The sequence below is a fragment of the Chelonoidis abingdonii genome, chromosome 7 (genome assembly GCF_003597395.2).
Source record: "Chelonoidis abingdonii isolate Lonesome George chromosome 7, CheloAbing_2.0, whole genome shotgun sequence".
NCBI classification, from domain to species: Eukaryota; Metazoa; Chordata; order Testudines; family Testudinidae; genus Chelonoidis; species Chelonoidis abingdonii.
In genome coordinates, this window is record NC_133775.1 from 44,229,382 (window position 1) to 44,247,379 (window position 17,998).

Consider the following 17,998-nt stretch of genomic DNA (forward strand, 5'->3'; position numbering starts at 1 on the left):
GCCTATCTGCATCTTTAGTCACCTAAATACCTTTGAAAATCTGGCCCAATATTCATTGCAGCCCACTTTCTGATCAAGGGCCCAATCCTACCTTGGATTGACTTTAATATTGTTTTTGGTTGACCAAAGCTTACAGAATGAGGTCCCTAAAGAGCAGCATCTTTTCATTCTAATCTGGCTGGGTAAATGTCTCCCCTGTAACAGTTCAAAGTTCAGTGCAAATAGTTGCCTTGAGCTTCCGATTTTGCACCTCGGTTTTGAAAGGGAAAGTTAAGCAAATGGAAATTCTGAAATTCCTTTCCATGTCACGTTTCCAGCTAATTGTTGTACTGTGTGCCTTTGCTTATCACATCAGACCCTAGTTCTAGGGTGGACTGGATGCCTTATGGCATCATCAGTAGTTCAAGTCCTGTTCAGTTCATAAATGACTAAACATCATTATCACCTGTTGGCTAATCACTAAGGTGGGTTGGTGAGTCTATCTACTTTAATGGAAAGCATCTACCTCAAACATACTCCCTTAAGTGGCATGTTTGTGGGCTGCCTCAGCACAAGCACAGAAGATCAGCTTTCTTATCATCCTAAGAAGGCTTGGGATCAGGACTGAATATAGTGTTCAAGAAGGATGTCAGAATGATGGCCCTAGATACTGAAATCCTGTATTTACCCTTAGAACAGATACAGCAAAGACAGTGGCAAAGTAAACTTACACACACACCTCACTGACTGAGAAGGCTCACCTGTAGATGGTGTGTGTAGCTTAGCCTCTATGCTCCATCAATCCTTGTCCTCTCTCGAGGCTTTTCCTTTTGTAATATTGATTTTACCACTGCCTTCCAAGTCTTCTCAGATAAAAATGTCAGTATGAACAATTGTTTTTCATCAAAGTACACTCAGTGTTTGTCAATTTAAAGTTTTTTTTAAATGAGTAATTCTTTTGGTTGTACAAGATTGATACTTTCACCCAATATTTCTTCCACACAGTTTGAGAAATAGACTAAGAATGACGGCAATTCCTATTTCCATATCATGGAATACATTTCCTAAGCTTGACCAGAAATCCACGACTATACATGACAGCACGTTAACTAGCTAATATAACCGTTGATACTAAGGGAAATCCTGAACCTAAATGTTTTAAACAGCAGAGCTGTTCTCTCCTTATTTGCTCTGGAAGATCCCCGATTGAAAGAACACTGCAAAAGATTCTTTTCATCAGCTTTGTTAGTTACATTTCCTGCTTTGATAAATGTAAGTACAAGAAAAATCTAAAGCACTTCAAGCTACCCAGTTGCATTTGATTAGTTAGGCTGAATAAAATGTAACAGTCTTCCAGCACCTAAAGGAAAACTTTTTGAGTTCCACTGCTAATATTTTTCTTCACAAACGTAGATTTCCTACTCTATAATTATCTTATAAGAGATAATATTTCCTGAACTTCTGTAATTCAATTCCCTCTTTTTTATGGGTTCTGTTTTGGGATGTTTGATTTATTTGTTTGGAATTATAAATTTGGAATTAAGGGTGATGTATGAAGTACTGTCTGTAATGCTTTTCGATGGAAGATGTAGCCCAGTAATTTTGTTGATTCTGTCCACACTATACTTTGTACCACATTTAGAACCCATTTTAGTTTCTGCTAATTGAAACTGATGGTGAGCATGGGATCTAAATTTATTTAAATGGCTTTTGCCCAATTGCCATCAGTATCTGCTACCAGGGTAAACAAATTTCAAAGTGTTTATATAGCAGAAGTAGCAGAGTAGACTGGGTCCTATGGAAAATAAATTGTCAAACCGTCGTTTCTGAGGGTATGTCTACACTGCCCGCCGGATTGGTGGGTAGCGGTTGATCTATCGGGGATCAATGTATGATGTCTCATCTAGATCCACGAACGCACTCCCCGTCAACTCTGGAACTCCACCAGGGTGAGAGGCGGAAGTGGAGTTGACAGGGGAGCGGCGGCCGTCGATCCCATACTGCAAGGACACGAAGTAAGTCAATCTAAGATATGTTGACTTCAGATACACTAATCTCGTAGCTGAAGTTGCGTATCTTAGATCGATTTCCACACCCCCCCCCGCCACAGTGTAGACCAGGCCTTAGAGAATTTAAAACCTTGGAAGAAATATAATTTAAGTCAAAAGGCCAAATGCAGTTGTGGTGCAAGTGTGGTCATCTTCACTGACTTAGATGAAATTAGACCCACTTACAGCAAGGAGGATTCTGGCTCTGAACTGATACGGTCAGAAATCATTGGATTGTCCAACTCAACCTACAAATTCTGGATCCGTGGTTGTACAGGAATAAAGGGTACAGTATCCTTAATGCAGTTCTGCGCTGCCCTGACCAAACCTGAAGACAGTAATATATTAGAAAATGGACCTGCACCTTCTCCAACAGTCCAAAGCCACTTACGGGGAGGCCCTCCATAAATCTGGTTTTCCCTTTTCCCCGGCACAGGAGAAACAAAGTATCCTGTAGCCCCAAGTGAGCATTAACTCCAATAGAGTTGCCACACAAAAGTTGAAGAAGTCCAAAAACATCATTGCTGGAGGAGTTAAATAAGAAAGCAGCTTCTGGACAGCCTTCTTGGGGGTCTCTCCTGTACCACCCAGGAGGGGAGAAAAGAACTTTGCCCTGATAAATGTGTCCTCTCAATGTTTTAAAACTGGGTATGTTCCAGTTTACCATTCCAACTTTAAATTGCATGCTCGCCTTGTAAAGATTTCACTTCCTCACTATTGTCCTGTCTTGACTACATTACCAAACAGTCATCAACATAATAAAAATGACCATCTTAATGTCAAAGAGGTATGGGGGGGATGACTTACCCAATTGTGACAGTACATAGAATATCAGGGTTGGAAGGGACCTCAGGAGGTCATCTAGTACAACCCCCTGTTCAAGCAGGATCAACCCTCAACTAAATCATCCCATCAAGGGCTTTGTCAAGCCTGACCTTAAAAACCTCTAAAGACAGAGATTTCACCACTTCCCTAGGTAACCCATTCCAATGCTTCAAAACCATTTTGTCCAATTTACCAGGAAGAACACAGCAATAGCAAAACAATAGCACTTGCAGCCAGTTTCCTGAAACCTGTGGCTCCTAAGTCACAGAACACTACTTCTGCCCAGTTGCCTAAATGTTACAGTTTTAAGAAGATTAATTGAAGTCCGTTGGTCCTACATTTTTTCTTGCACCCTAATGATAAAGGCATTATACAATAGTAACAAACAAACATACATATGCTAATTAGGGTTATAGTCTTATTTTGCTGTGGAGGGATTTATGCATCCCAAACTCTGACAACTAGAAGAGGCAAGGGGTGTAATGAGACAGTGGTTGAAGCTCTTCTCATATCAGCCCCTACTCCTCGAAGGTCAATTAAATGACATATTAATATAATTGCTTTCCAGCAGTTTAATGAAGGAAAAGCAGTATAAAACAGGTGAAAATGGAGCACTACTTAAAGTTGCAAAGAGGAGTGTCCTGGACAAGGAGAGGGGATTTATGTAAATATGGCTTTGTATACTTTGTGTAAGTGTGGTTTACACGCCAGAATCCTCCTTGCTGTCAGTTGGTGTAATTTCATCTAAGTCAGTGAAGCTGCCCACACTTGCAACTATTTGCTAAATGACCTCACCACACATTAAATTATAGGAGCCATTGTCTGGCTTATAGGAAAAATGTGCAACTTGTGGAGCTGGGGGACTACTTAGGTCCACCCTGGTGCAGGAAAAGTCCTGTCTAACCTGGAACAGGCAGAGCTGCACCAACCCCACACATACCCCTCTCTCCCCAGAAGTAGTTAAATTCCAAGTTTTGTCATGATCTGCTGTGGTCATTAAGCTAGTTACTCCTTTCTCAAAGGGCTAGGAAGGACTTTTTCCCTCACTGCCAGATTGGCTAAGGCAAGGTGGGTTGTTTTCTTCTTCTCACAGGAGGATGGGGGCTTAGTTGGGGTGGACATGAAACAGAGGTTAGACTATGATGTCACAACTTATTATGTAAATGTGAGGCGGTTATCCACTGCAAGTACTCCATAGGGAAGGGATACAGTGTTCAGATAACATGGGTTGGTAAAGAATTTAAAGGAGATATTCTTTAAAGCAGAGGAAATGGATTTTGGGACTCCTATGACTGGTACAGCTGGCAGCCAACTCCTCCTCTTTAATAGCGCCCCCTTTAACTATTTTTGAAGTGGGTGGGTGGGGGGGCCCAGCAGCAGGTTGTCTGGGACCAGAATGAGTAAAGAGAGGACTGACATCACCCCCCAACCTTTAGTATATGTAAATGATTATGGGATTACCTGCACTGTATGCTTTTACATGCTGCATACTCCCTAGCATTTAGGAATAAAGTTGCAGCCTAATTAAACCACATCCAGTGCCTCCTGTTCTTCTGGCATAGCTGGATAATGGGATTTTGTGTCCATATAGTATTTTGACCTATAATATCCACTCTCCAAATTATTGGAAGAAGTTCAGATAAACATTACATACTTGCCTTTTAGGTACCAACCTCAGTTAACTTTCAGAGCCCAGGGCCCTTGCTACTTTCCTGGATATTATGCCATAGCATAATCAGGACTGCATCAAGATGAATGCAATTTGATGGGTACTGGCTCATGGAAGTATTACTGTCTTCCTGAGTTATGCAGCAACAGAGGCTGTTCCCCATTATGGAGCGGGAAATACGTTAGCTTTGATAGCAGTTGGTGAATTCTTCTAACATTTTGATCAGGGAAGATGGAGGCCACTGTAACTTTCTGTATCCAGTCTTGGGGCCATGCAAGGCCATGGGGCCAGTCTTTGGACCAAAGAAACTCTTGCAATGTTTTCTTTTGAGCCTTGCAAAGACCTTTCTCTTGGATAGCACAGCCTGCTACACAGCCATCACATAGGGCTACACAAAAGATATATTTATGTTTGAAATATTTAGCAAGATGTTGAAATCAGTTTCCAGACTCCAGCTAGTCATTTGGAGCTAGATTTTGACATCCATATTCCCTGATGCATAGTACTTTACTTCACAAGTGGTTCCATTAATTTCAGATAGGGCAACTTTCAGAATAAGGTGCCACTCGTAAAACTGGCAGAATCTGGGCCTTAATAAGTAAGATTAATAGACTTAAAATATTACATTTTCTTAATATCATTTCACTACCAAGCTTGAAAAATATTTGTTATGCATACTTTATAGCTCATTGCCACAAATGATAATGAACATCATTTGAAGACTCTAATTACTCCCTTCTCTCTTTCTGCAACATGAAAAGGATGATCTCCAGAATTAACTCATACATGGATTGAAAAGATCTTTAACGTCATTCCAAAGATCTGAAGAGTCCAGTACAATGCAAAGAGGGTGCTACAAACAGAGGCGGCTCCAGGCACCAGCACGCCAAGCGCGTGCCTGAGGTGGCAAGCCACAGGGGGTGCTCTGCCAGTTGCTGCGAGGGTGGCAGGCAGGTTGCCTTTGGTGGCATGCCTGTGGAGGGGCTGCTGGTCCCGCGGCTTTGGCGGACCTCCCACAGGTGTGCTGCCGAATCCGCGGGACCAGGAACCTCCCACAGGCAAGGAGCCAAAGGCAGTCTGCCTGCCGTGCTTGGGGCAGCAAAATATCTAGAGCCGCCTCTGGCTACAATATATCATTTAACTGACCTTTGAGGAGCAGGGTCCAAAATGAGGAGTTTAATCTATGTATTGTCACAACAGGGTAAGTCTCTCTCACTTTTTTTTTTTTCCCCCGGTGTAAGTATACTACTCTAGTGGTAGGTGTGTCCTATTTTATGTATGTCATGGACCGCAAAAGAGAAGTTGGCATTTTGATAGAACAGATATGCTCAGAGGAAGATGATCATGAATAAACTGAATGGAAATTTCAAGACATAACCATTTTAAAAGTAAATATGCATTTATTATCATGTGAGGTTATTTTAAAATAATAATCATAAAGGGAAAACTTAAAATAATGAACAAACTTCAGTGTCATTTCCCCAAGGATGAGCTAAGACAGCAATTTGTTATCATGTCTCCTTTTCAGTCCCCTGAGTTAAAGGATATTTAAGCTTTCTGGCTCCAAATTGGTAGGGTTGGAACAAAAGAAAAGGTTCCCTCTTTCTCGTGCATTGAAGAGATGAGCATGTAACGATGGGTTTGGAAGGAACTGAATGGCTTGCTAACAACCTGTTTAGTAATTTTCACCCATTTGTGTAAGATGTGATCTATATGCATCGGATCATTATGAATTTACTAGCCATTATTTATGCAGATTTTTTTGTTTCATCATTTGTGATTCACTCATCCAAGGGAAACTTATTCCCAGACCTCTTTTTATGCACCTGTCTAACCTGCAATGGATCTTCAAGATTCATACTTGAAACTTGGAGAAATAGGAATAATAAGAGATACATTTTGTTGTTCTTATACATTTCATGCTTCTCAGCTGTGAGTATTGTTCTGAATCAGTTGAGAATGGCAAGACTAGGGCTAGTTCATTTGGCGATTTAGTCCCTCTTTCCCCACAAGTGCCTCCCACTGCCATACTGCACTTGAGTTCTTCAAATCGTATCCACAGGCCAAATATGCTTCCTTCAGTATTCGTGCTCTGTGGAGCATTCTGAGATGTCTGCTCCTCTTGCACTGACCAGGAGTGGACACCTGAAACTGATGCAAGAGGTGATAGGGGGCGGGGGCTGGGAAGGAACCACATTCAGATAGGGATATAAGTCCTGCTTTAGTGTTGTTTCTCTCATCTTCTTCTAGCAGCAAAGGGATATGCTTTTGTCTTTCACTCTAGGACCTGATCCAGTGAAGTGCTGAGCACCTACAACTCCCACTGAAGTCACTGGGAGTTGAATATGCTCAACATTTTGTGGGACTTGGGCCAGAAAATCCATCAGGTGTGGAGTGATTTCCTATATGTGCTGGTGTGCTTCATTATCTTGTGATTTTTCCAGAGATGCTCTGTGGTTTAGTAGCTCATTGTCCAAGAGGAAGATCTCTGTCAGCAGATATTAAACTGTCTGAAGTATAAGGTCCTATGATGTAAAAGGTACAAATATTAAGATGAAAAAAGTGCTTTTAAAAAAGCCTATTTTAAAAAATCTGCTTGCTGGATACAGGATGTACGTAGTCCCCATACTTCTATAGCCTGGAAAAGTTGGTTCTCTCTTATATGGAACAAGTTTCTGCATCTTGTGTGGTTACTATAGTGGATGGAAAGGATAAAGAGACTCTACAACGCTGATGCTGGAGGTAATGGCTGTCTCCTATAACTGTCCTCACTACAACCATCTGAGCGGTTAGTCTTCATACACACTGGGTTTTGGGACTACAAAAGATGAATGTTTAAGGAACATCTGTTAAAGATGTTTTCAGATTATCATTTTATCACATAACTCCATAATAATTTTAGGCCAGGTCCTGCCATTTTTACTCACATTGAGTAGTATCTTACTCTGTGAATAGTCTCAGTGATTTCATTGGGTATTCTTCAATGTAAGAGCAGCAGGGTCCAGTCCTTTATAAATAAACTTGGCTTTTAGGAAATGGTTTGGTAAAAGTTTGTTTCTGCATTTTATAGAAACTTCAGAATATTTAAAACAGAGCGTAAGGCTTATTATAAAATCTTAAATAATTTATATTTACAAATAAATCAGATGAAATTAGACATTTATTTTCCCTTTTTAAATCACCTTCCCTCTAAATGACCTTCCTTATCCAGTCTGAGTATGCAAGGCTCCTGCAGCCAACCTCATGAATGGAGTAGGAACATACATCTGAGGTCAGAGCCACCCATACTCCAGTTGCCTGGGTAGTACAGTGACGTTCCCTTAGCTTCCTTTGAACTGGCCTTCAGAGATCACTCCAAATGTATCTTAGCATCATCATGCTTGTAACAGCCAACAACTCTGATGCAGCGAGCATCCTATTCTGTACTTGTGCCTTTTTTAACAGGGTCCCCTTTCAGTGCTTCTGGTTTCAGTGCACAGTGAAACTCTGCAGCAGCAGTTCTATTAGCAAATTGGATTACCTTCCCTTGGCTACAGAGTAAGCCTACAAGGAACCAATGACTGTCACAAGGCTGGACAACAAATGATGTTGAAGCAACAGCATCTCCCTGAGCAGCAGAAGGAAATGCAGAAACAGGCACTACAGCAGGAAGTTTCAGAGGTGGATTTCAATGCGTCTTCTCATTTGGGGACAGAAAGAGACCATTTGTTCATTCCAAAACTATCCTCCTATTAAGCTAGTGGTTATAGAATGCTCTTGTTTACCCCCCTAAAATTCTGGGCCTGATGTTTTCCTCCTTCCCCCCCCCCCCAAATCCCCAGTCCTTCTATGCCATACCAATTGCACAATAGGGCCATAAAGCTGCCCTAACAAATCAACTGGGAAATTCCTGGGTGTGAGGGAATTCCTGGCTATCATAGAGCTATCATTCATGTCTGAGGGTGTGTTAGGGGTTCCAGTTGTTTAGCGCTCCAGCAAACTTTGGCCCGAGGAACAGCTTCCCTAAGGGGCTGTTGCAGCCAGCATGGGTTAAAGCAGTCTATTGGCACCTCTAGGATCAGGGGAGTGCAAAGGAGACCTTAAGCCATCTTTGCTTGCTCTTCATCAGGTCCTATGATCCAGTAGTACACAGTAATTTTGGGGCTGTATATACATAAGTGTATAAAGTGTTTTTTTCCCCATATGTAACCACAGTAACAGGACCAATTAGGTAAATGCTACCTATAGCATACAATATACTCAATGGATATATTCAGAAGAGTAAATTATTTGTGATCAGAGGGCGAGAGAGAGGGAGATGCATTCAATATTAAAAAGTCTGAATAGTGCCTAGTCTTTCTGAAATCCCACATAATAGGCTAAAATAGCAAAATCAATTGAAAGTTTATTCTCATTATAGTAAACCTACATGAAGCTGAAATAAAGTAAGCAAGTGTGATGCATTTTAACAAAACAAATCATATTTTCTTGCTTAAAAACCCGTATCTAAAATAATATGAGCTTTTTACCTACCTTAAGTTCTCTAAAAAAGATGCTACTCCTTGCCCACTCAACAATGGAGAAGAGGGTTTGGTCAGCCATTTTACACATAAGCCCAAATGTGTTGAGCTTTTCATGTTTGCTTCTGTTAGCTTGCTCCTGCTGCAAATATGCCATGATCTTAGCCTGGACTTGTGGCTCGTCTGGCTCGCACTTCAAGAGTTCCAATATCAGATGTGGAATACTTGCTGGTGAGCTTGTCTGATAACTATCCATGTATGAGTAGCCCATTATTGACTCTGGAGAGCTACTGTAAGGGTCAGGGTACTCAGACTTGATAGCACGGCTTGGAAAGTGGCCATAGGTCTGGTAACCTTGTAGGCTGCCATGAGGCGGCATTGTCATGCTAATTGGAGACGTTACAAAGGGACTTCTGTCATAGTCTGTAGGAGGCAAGGCAGTGTGGTTCAGAGGTAGGCCTTTGGAAGCAGAGTGGATATTCTGGATTGCAGAGGATATTGTCAGGTCAGTTGGCATTGCTTGGATCACTTGAGTCATGGCTTCCAGTTTAAGTCCATTTGCTCGGATAAGAGCTTTCTTCTGCTGCTTCAGTGCCCTGTCTCTCTTGTACATTGGTCCAAATTTGTTTCGACCCCCACGCATTCGGTCAGCTCTCACAGCTGTTGGGGAAAAGAGAAGAAAGTAAGATATTCATTAAAACTTAAGCAGATAACATTCTTGTTGAATACACGTTTAGGGAAGAGTGGCAAGACAGCAGCACTCCCTTACTTGACTTTGATCAAAACAGCACGATGATTCCAAAAGGAAAATAAAGTCGTTTGATGTAATGAATTTTAATTGTCTTAGTTACCCATTGGACAAATATTCTTAACATGTATGAACTCATTGTTTAGGTCATTTAAGATGTAATAAATAGGGACAAACACAGTGGTTGGCTGCAGAAATTTCACAGCTCATGAGATAACGTGATTGCTGTTGAGATCTCATAATTTTTTTTAACTGCAACCCACAGTAGCATTAGGAAAAAAATGGCTTCTCTCCAGAAGTCATCTGAGAAGTATCCTGAGGGCCATGTTATCTCATGATAATCATTCCATTACTGCATACCATCACTATAAAAAATTGTCTGAAATGTAAGCTGTAAAATGCTCAATAGGCATAAAAATGAATTTGGTTTCTTTAGCAAAAATTAAAGATTATTTCCTTTATGGTTTATAGATATTGTTGCAAATGTTTAAGGAACATTCCTCATTTTCTAGAGATGTTTTCAAATGCAATTTGAATAGGCATAGAGAAAGCTGCCTCAACAGAAGGTTGAACTGACTCAGAAACTATTGACAATGTTATAGCTTGTAATATCTCTGGAATTAGAAATAATTAAAACAATAGCTTCAACAGCTGCCTTGGGAATCATATTGGTGGTCTTTGTCACAGCAGTATGTGTCACTATGGCATATATCTAATGGACTAGTGAGTAGTTCTCGCCAAGCCCACCTTGCCCAATGGCAATTAGATAGAAACAGGAACCTTTGACAGCTTGGTGACATGTTGAGACTGCTGAGATTGCTGGAGGTTAAGTTCTTGAGCTTTTTATCTTAGGGATTAGTGTAACATTAAAAATGTATTAAGAATCCTAGGTACACAATATTGTAAATTATCATGAAGACTTTAAAAATTAATGATTTTTGGTATACACAGTAATTTATGAACTAGAATTCAAGTCCATATATCACTATCAGGGAAATACATATATAAATGTTACAGGCATTTACAATTATGAAAGCATGTGTTCTACCAATTTTCCACATAGAGAAAGAGAAGTTGTACAGATGTGACAGAAGGATATAAAGATAAATCTTTTACAGTCTCTCTCTCTCTCTTTCTCGGTTTTAGTTAATGCTGTAGTTAAAGCATTTTTTGCTGTTAACACTATCCCTTATGCAGGAAACTGAAAAGTCGTATACACTATTTTGCTGATAAATGTAACATATATATTAACATCCTTCTCAAAACATTCTGCACATTATAGGTCAAATTCCACCCTGAGATACTTTGATTTCAGTAGGACTTGCACAAAAGTGAGTTGCATGCAATCATATGAGAACAGAATATGGCCCTGTATGATTATCTGTAATTAAAAAGTTAGAAATAGCAGTTTAGCAATATATTTTCAACCTGCTGATAAATGTCCATACTGACAAAAACATTCCAAATGACTTGTTATTTTACCACTAGTTTTCAAAGGGATATACTGCAATCCAAGATGTTCAGCTCAGTGTAATATACCAGTTTTATCTGTGCACTGTGGAGAAATGTAATGAGTGTTGTATTTACTAAATTGTGTGATGCTGTCTGTATATTTTAATGCATATTTGCATTTATATCTACATATTTCCATTGTAATACTGGCATGATCCTGCAGTTTTAACTTAGGCAAAACTTATTCATTACAATGAGAGTTCTGCATGAGTACAGAATGTTCAATTCTGATCCTGCATTTCTTATTCAGGCAAAATTCCCATTGAATGTAGAATCTGGGCCTAAGCGTAAATGATATGTTAGAATGTGTGATGTTGAACTGTCAAGATTCTCTTACTAGCCTCTTAACAGTAATTTTGCATTCTGTTATTTCAATAGACTCTTGTAGCATTACCATTCTTCTCTGTATGTGAATGATCTTTGAAAACCCACTCTCAAATCTCATATTTCCTTTAAATTTTTCAAGAAATCTCATTGTGAAAGTATACCTATTCATAATAGCTTTACGACATATTTTTAGAGATTATTTTACCCATATTTTTCGCTCAATTCTTCAGTCACTCTGTGTACTCAACTCCCATTGATGTCAGTTGCAATTTTGCATGAGGAAAGACTCTTAATTTTTCTTTATTTCACATTTTCTTTAAGATTGATATTGCAAAGCAAAACCACATCAAAACCAAAATATTATATAAAATATAAATAAAATAAAATCATGCCTGATACAAAAGACCAGAAATTAGTTGCAATTATTAATTCACAATTCTGAGAACTGATGATATATTCTGTTTTCATTCTGAATTAATTCTGTTCTATAAAGCTTAAAAAGTAATTTCCATGCTATTCTTACTTTTTCATCCAGGTATACTTAAACACATCAAACTATGTATAAATCAAAGGTTTTCAATTTTTTCTTGTGGTACTAACTAGCTTTAACTTATAATTGACCTGCTACTACTTATGAATAGAGTAAAAATATCCCTTATTTAAAACATGCAAATAGCAGCATATAAGAAGTTACCAGCAAGTATTTTTAAATGGATATGGTAAATGATGTGCAACATAATTTGTATAAAACTAAAATTTATGTAATATTTTCAATAGTTTGTATAGATTATAAATACACAATAACAGTAATAATTCTTACCTTCTAACTTCATTCCAACACTTAGACATTTTTGAAATCGACAATAAGGGCAACGCTTTCTTTGTGTTTTGTCAATCTGACAGTTCTGATTTTCTATACACGTGTACCTTTTGTTATTCTGGACCGTTCGTTTAAAGAATCCCTGTATGATAGACAAAGAGTCAGCCCGTTTCACTTTAACCGTAGGTTTCAGCATTTTATTTTATGGAAATCATTGTCAGATACTTGTCATATACCACTCAAGCACTTATGAGGTTACATGGCTTATTTTAGATTTCAGCAAGATATACCCTGGAGAAAACTGCTAGACTACAGAGGAGTTTTTCTGGTATTAGTACTGCATTTTTTGTAGACTTAAGTCAAAGATTGGTGAGATTTGCCTGTACGCCACTTCATCACTAACAATGGGACCATAAACACTGATGCTGACCAGTATCTCTTTTGTCTGCTCTTTAATATTTGTAAAATGACTGACATCTGCCTTTTTAAAGTAATCTTATATGGAATAAATTAGAACACTTGCAAAATGTAATAGAAACATAAGATACATCTGCTGTTTGTGTATTCTTATGGTGTATATCAGAGGCATAATAAATATTTGACATTCATTGTCTAGATACAATTTTTTAAAAACAAAAATGTGATTTTTCTGGGTTTATTCTGCTTGCCATACAGTGAAATGTTTAAAATTGCATTGTTCTGGTGTAGAGGGTAAGAGATTCTGCTTTTAGAAAACTGATTTAAATGGTTGACTATAACTTTAAAAGGTTTATTCATGACAAATTATTGAATTCACTTACATGGCTCAACTATATTTAATAGTTGGTTTAATTAGATATGGATTTAGTTTCCAAATAAGTGCACAAGATAAACTCCGTGTGAATATTCTTTATTTAATATATCACAAGAAATTATTTGCTTGACTTTAATTGTGTACATGTCCAAGTAAATACTAAAATAAAATACTTTGTAGGAAAAATAAGCATGAAGTTGTGATGACAACAAAAATTTACATTTTTATATTGAAAGAGAAAAACTTTGGAACAGTGGCATTAGATTTTGTAAAGTTGAAATGTATTGAGGATACTAGTTTGTCACTTTATCCTACAGGGACAATAATATTCTAAATGTACATAAATCACCTAAAATCAATACTTGGGTTGCTTAGGACTGAAAGTCCTTCTACAGCTCTATCACTTCACAACAACAAAATATTTAAAAGCAGCCATACAACAAAACAATCTAACTTTTTTTTTCCATTTGGGCAAATGAGGTTTTTAAAAAATTTGGGTGTGAATCTAATAATAAATGGAATCAGAAAGAACCCAAACTATGCACCCCTGTTCATTTTTACCAGCATTTTCCTTTAACATTTTAAAACATTTTAAACCATTTTGATTTGTTTTCTATTAAGTAATTTGTACTAAACCTTGCAGCTTTCACAGGTGAGAAGTCCATAATGGTAACCAGACACTTTATCTCCACAGACTGGACACAGTTCTTCCAGGTCTTCATCGTAAGAGTAATTCACCATTTTAAACTGAGATACTGGAAAAAAACAGAAATAACACATTCAATGTGTATTTACATAAGTTGTTCAAAAATATTTTCCTCAGCTCCAACTATTAGACATTAATTCTGACCTGAGGAAACAATCCATTAGAGAAACATCTTCTGCAAATTAAAAAAAAAAAAAAACTTGAAAAAAAAATCAAAACAAACTCACCACCACAACTCACACTGAAACATGGAATATGAACTCTTCACAGGTAAACAATGTATAAGCTTCAGAGTTTTGTGTTGTGAGAAAAAATTCTAGTTATTCAGAATTCCAGTGCTCTTAAACCATCTACAGTCTATTGAACTAGAAACTACATTAAATAATTTAATTTCATCACTTATCAGGAAAGTGCTTAAAAAAGTCAGAACCAAAATTGACAAGGTTAAATCTCACTGATGTATGTAAAATAACTTTAACTAGGTTTTTTTCCTTTAAAGTTTTGTTAAAATAATACCAATCTGTAAATCTTTACTTTATCTAAACTTGAAACCCACATAACCTGCACTCTCCTAGTGTGTTGAATGTAAATTACTTACAGTACCAAGTTAAAATGCTATCCTGACACTCAAAACCTTGTATGCTTGATTCTGATCAGCAGCTCATCTTTAACAAAAACTTGCTTCCTGTAATACCTAAATCAATCAGTTTTAATATTAAAAGTTCAAATTGCTTATTTGTTCCCATTTTATTTACTTTTGCCTCCAAACATTTTTAAACCCCAGAAACTAGAGAACAGTAAAGAAGGAGACAAGCAGAAGGCACTGGGATTGTTTTTTTTTGAGAGAGGGGGTGGTAAAGTACCTAAACCTAATTAATTGTATATAATCGCCATGCTAAATTAAGCCCAAATCAAACCACAACGATCCAGGATTAAGGTCCCAGGCGCAAGTAACCAACTTCTTCGGACAAAAGTAATCAGTGTTTGCGGGAGATCTAAAAGATGTACAGAATGTAAACAGGAAACGCTGCAGTTCTTATGTCCTGATTTTCCCAAATACCCCTGTGCAATTTAGACAAAATCTTGAAGGAAATAACCTGTCTGCCACTCTGAGGAAAGGCAGAGGAGGAGCAGGGAGATGAGGGAGTGCAAAAGAACCTGAATGAGAGAGAGAATTTATCTGGATTTACCCCACAACCAGCTCAGGCAGCAGGTCTGATTATCCCCCCCACCTCCCCCCCAAAAAACCCACCCTCACCGCAGAGCCAATTTCCTTCCCTTTTCCTGCTGAAAAATAGACCAGGCAGCTGACGGTTTGTAATGTAATCAGTTATCTCTGTAAGGGGGTGATGGACACAGCAGCGGCAGAAGTTATGATTTTCTTCCCCTAGAATCAAACAGCTGTCACGTTTTTGAGTCATCTAAGCGAGTTACATCTAAGTAGTTGTATCATGGGAGAGATCTCCCAGAAAGCGGCTGAGGATGCGTTGGAGTTAAGAGACTCTGGGTTAAGAAAAAAGATGTGCTAAGAGTTAAGTAACTAAACAGCAGCCGTGTCCCCTAAGGAAAGAACCCCGCAGGCTCTGTGGGAACTAGAGAGGGAACTGGAGTGAAATTAACACGGTGTGAAATAGCCGAAGAAAAATATTTTCAGAACGACTTCTTCAAGGTTTATGAATCAGGGCCAACCTGATCAGAGAGCAGAATCTGTGTTACACACTATGGGCTCTCTCCAGCTACCATCTCCAAGCTTGTTGATTTCTTTTATATACCTGACCTTAGGTGGACGACCCTTTAACTAAGATTAAGAGCGGATGAATGGAGTTTCTCTGCTCACTGTATACATGCAAGAAATAGACAAGGGGAGAGAGAGAACGACCAGTCCCTTCCTTCTCCCCACGTTGCCAGTGCTGCAGGGGCCGAAGCAAGAACAAAGTTCCCGGTTGTCACAAGAAAAAATTAATGGACAAAGGGGTCAGTAGAGAAAACAAGGATTTTTTCCAAGCGCTGTCCGGGAGCGTTGCAGGATAACACAATGTTGAGCGGGACACAGCCAAAGAAAAAGAAAGTCTGAGTTACCCTGACACCACCACTCCAGCTTACAATTTCTGCTTCCCATTAGCCTCAAGTTAGAAAAAGGCCCCCTGAAAACGACCAATTTAGGCAGAAACAAGCGACCAGTAGAGAAGTTTCTGCTAAAGGGTCGCCCAGAGCCCTCAACCCTACCCGCTTCTGGAGTTGAGCAGCACATTGTACTAAAATGGGGCTTTTCTACACTGACCCAGGTGTCTCCGGCCAGCTAGCCCCACCGGGCACCTGGGCGGAGAGGATGTGGAGATGGGATATACAGCCAATCCCCAGCACTTAGGGAATCCTCTCTGCTCCTCCATTTAGTGGAGTGAATGGGGTGCAACTCCAGCGCTGATGCCGAATCTCTCTGTGACATAGCGAAAGCCCCGTCCCTTTAGCATGGCAAGTAAGTATCACCTTTAGCTGAGCGCGGGAGCGAGCCGAGAAACACTGGTTCCCGTGCCGCTAACAGCTACTTCCCTGAGACAGAGTTGAAATCTCCTGTCCCGAGCTCAAAATAAACGCAGGTTGAAGCGAAAGTCTCTTTAGTTTCAAACAGAAAGTTTCCAGCTCCGCTCTGGACTTAGGACTTTAAAAGATCTTTCCTGCTAAGCTTCGGTACCCCAGCGACTCAGCTCCAGCGCCTGCATTCTCTGGCCATCAAGCAATGAAATTCAGAGGCATAAATACACGGTACCGTCAGTTTCAGGACTTGCTGAAGCAAAGTTTCTCATCGCATCTGGTTGATCACCTGTGTTATTTGTACTGAAAGACAAGCTGCCCTTATTACCACACTTACTCTTAGACAAAGCCATAAATGCAATTAGCAAACCGAGAGGAACAGCCCTGCAAACGACCGCTAATAAAGCAGCAGAATTGCTAAAACCCCACTTGGAAATGGTCCCCTGACAGCTGTGTATTTCGGCTGCCTTCGAGGCTTGAGTCTCCAAGGCTTATTCCGTCGAGTCTATGCCAGGTAAAGTTGTAAAGAGGTGGCGAGGACTATTTTGAGAGCAGAGACAGAATCTGGGTAGTGCAAAGGGCGAGTATGGAATTGCTGCAGGGATTTTCCTGATGTCACCCCCTCGTTGGCTTGAGATAAACTCAGAAGGCTGTTTCATGCGAGCCAGAATCTGGAGCTGCTTTTTTTTTATTAAAAAAAAACGCGTTTAAAATAGAGCCAGTGGGATAAAGGTGTTTTCTTGCGAGCAATCAAGAGCTAGGAAAATAAAGGGGACCTACTAATCCCCGCTCCCATAGGCCCCATTCCCCCCTTAAACTACTAGACAGCAGGTCCGAGTTTCCCTTAACAGCTCACCCTGCGTCTGATGCTTTGCGGATAAGACTGCTCAGTGTCACGTCTCCCATGCATTGGGGGCAGACGGGAGATTCGGATCGTTACACGATTTAGCCCTCCCTCCCTCCCTCCAATTGCTTTCAGGCTGCATTTCCGAAAGCTTTAAAGCCACCCCCAGTTTTTAGCAACGCGGTTCTGGAAGTTCAGCAAAGTTCCCAACTGTCAGGCACAGCTGCCCGGCTCAGCCCAGATCAGCCCAGCTCCAGCTGCCGGTGCCGCTAAGCCTGGCTGGCCACTTGGCAATCGCTTTAGAAACCTCCATAACCGATTGCTCAGGAGCCCCCAACTTTGTATGGAGGTGCCGGGGAAGGGAGCCGCGGATCCCTCGGAGCCCTGCCCGGCAGGTACCGCAGGAGCGAGCGCGCACGTGCTTACCTTGCATGTTTTCCGGCATCTGCCCCTGCTCCCCATTCGCTCGGGCGAGTCCCAGGGCTTCCGTCTCCACTTTGGGCAGCATGACAAGGCGGCTGCGGGCCGGGATGGGGGCTCCGTGTCCGTCCGGGAGAGCGGCACCTGGGCACGGCAGCACAGATTTAGCTCGGAGAGGGGGCGAGCGGCGGCGGCGTCCACACCCCCCCTGCTCCGGCCGGTGCCCTGCGCGCCCCGCTGCTGCCCACACCTAGCGCTGCCGCCCGCTAGCGCCGC

General features: G+C 40.3%; 1 protein-coding gene across 1 annotated transcript in view; it reads right to left on the reverse strand.

The window, feature by feature from the left end:
* NR5A2 (nuclear receptor subfamily 5 group A member 2) overlaps positions 1-17,862 on the reverse strand; it is a 104,022-nt gene extending 86,160 nt beyond the window's left edge. The window contains exons 1-4 of the mRNA XM_032773492.2: positions 17,729-17,862; positions 13,857-13,975; positions 12,428-12,569; positions 9,034-9,680 (exon numbers count right to left, since the gene is read on the reverse strand). Coding sequence (XP_032629383.1) covers positions 9,034-9,680; positions 12,428-12,569; positions 13,857-13,975; positions 17,729-17,810 — 990 coding nt within the window. The 5' untranslated portion in view covers positions 17,811-17,862. The remainder of the gene's footprint in view (positions 1-9,033; positions 9,681-12,427; positions 12,570-13,856; positions 13,976-17,728) is intronic.
* Between the last annotated feature and the right edge of the window lie 136 nt (positions 17,863-17,998).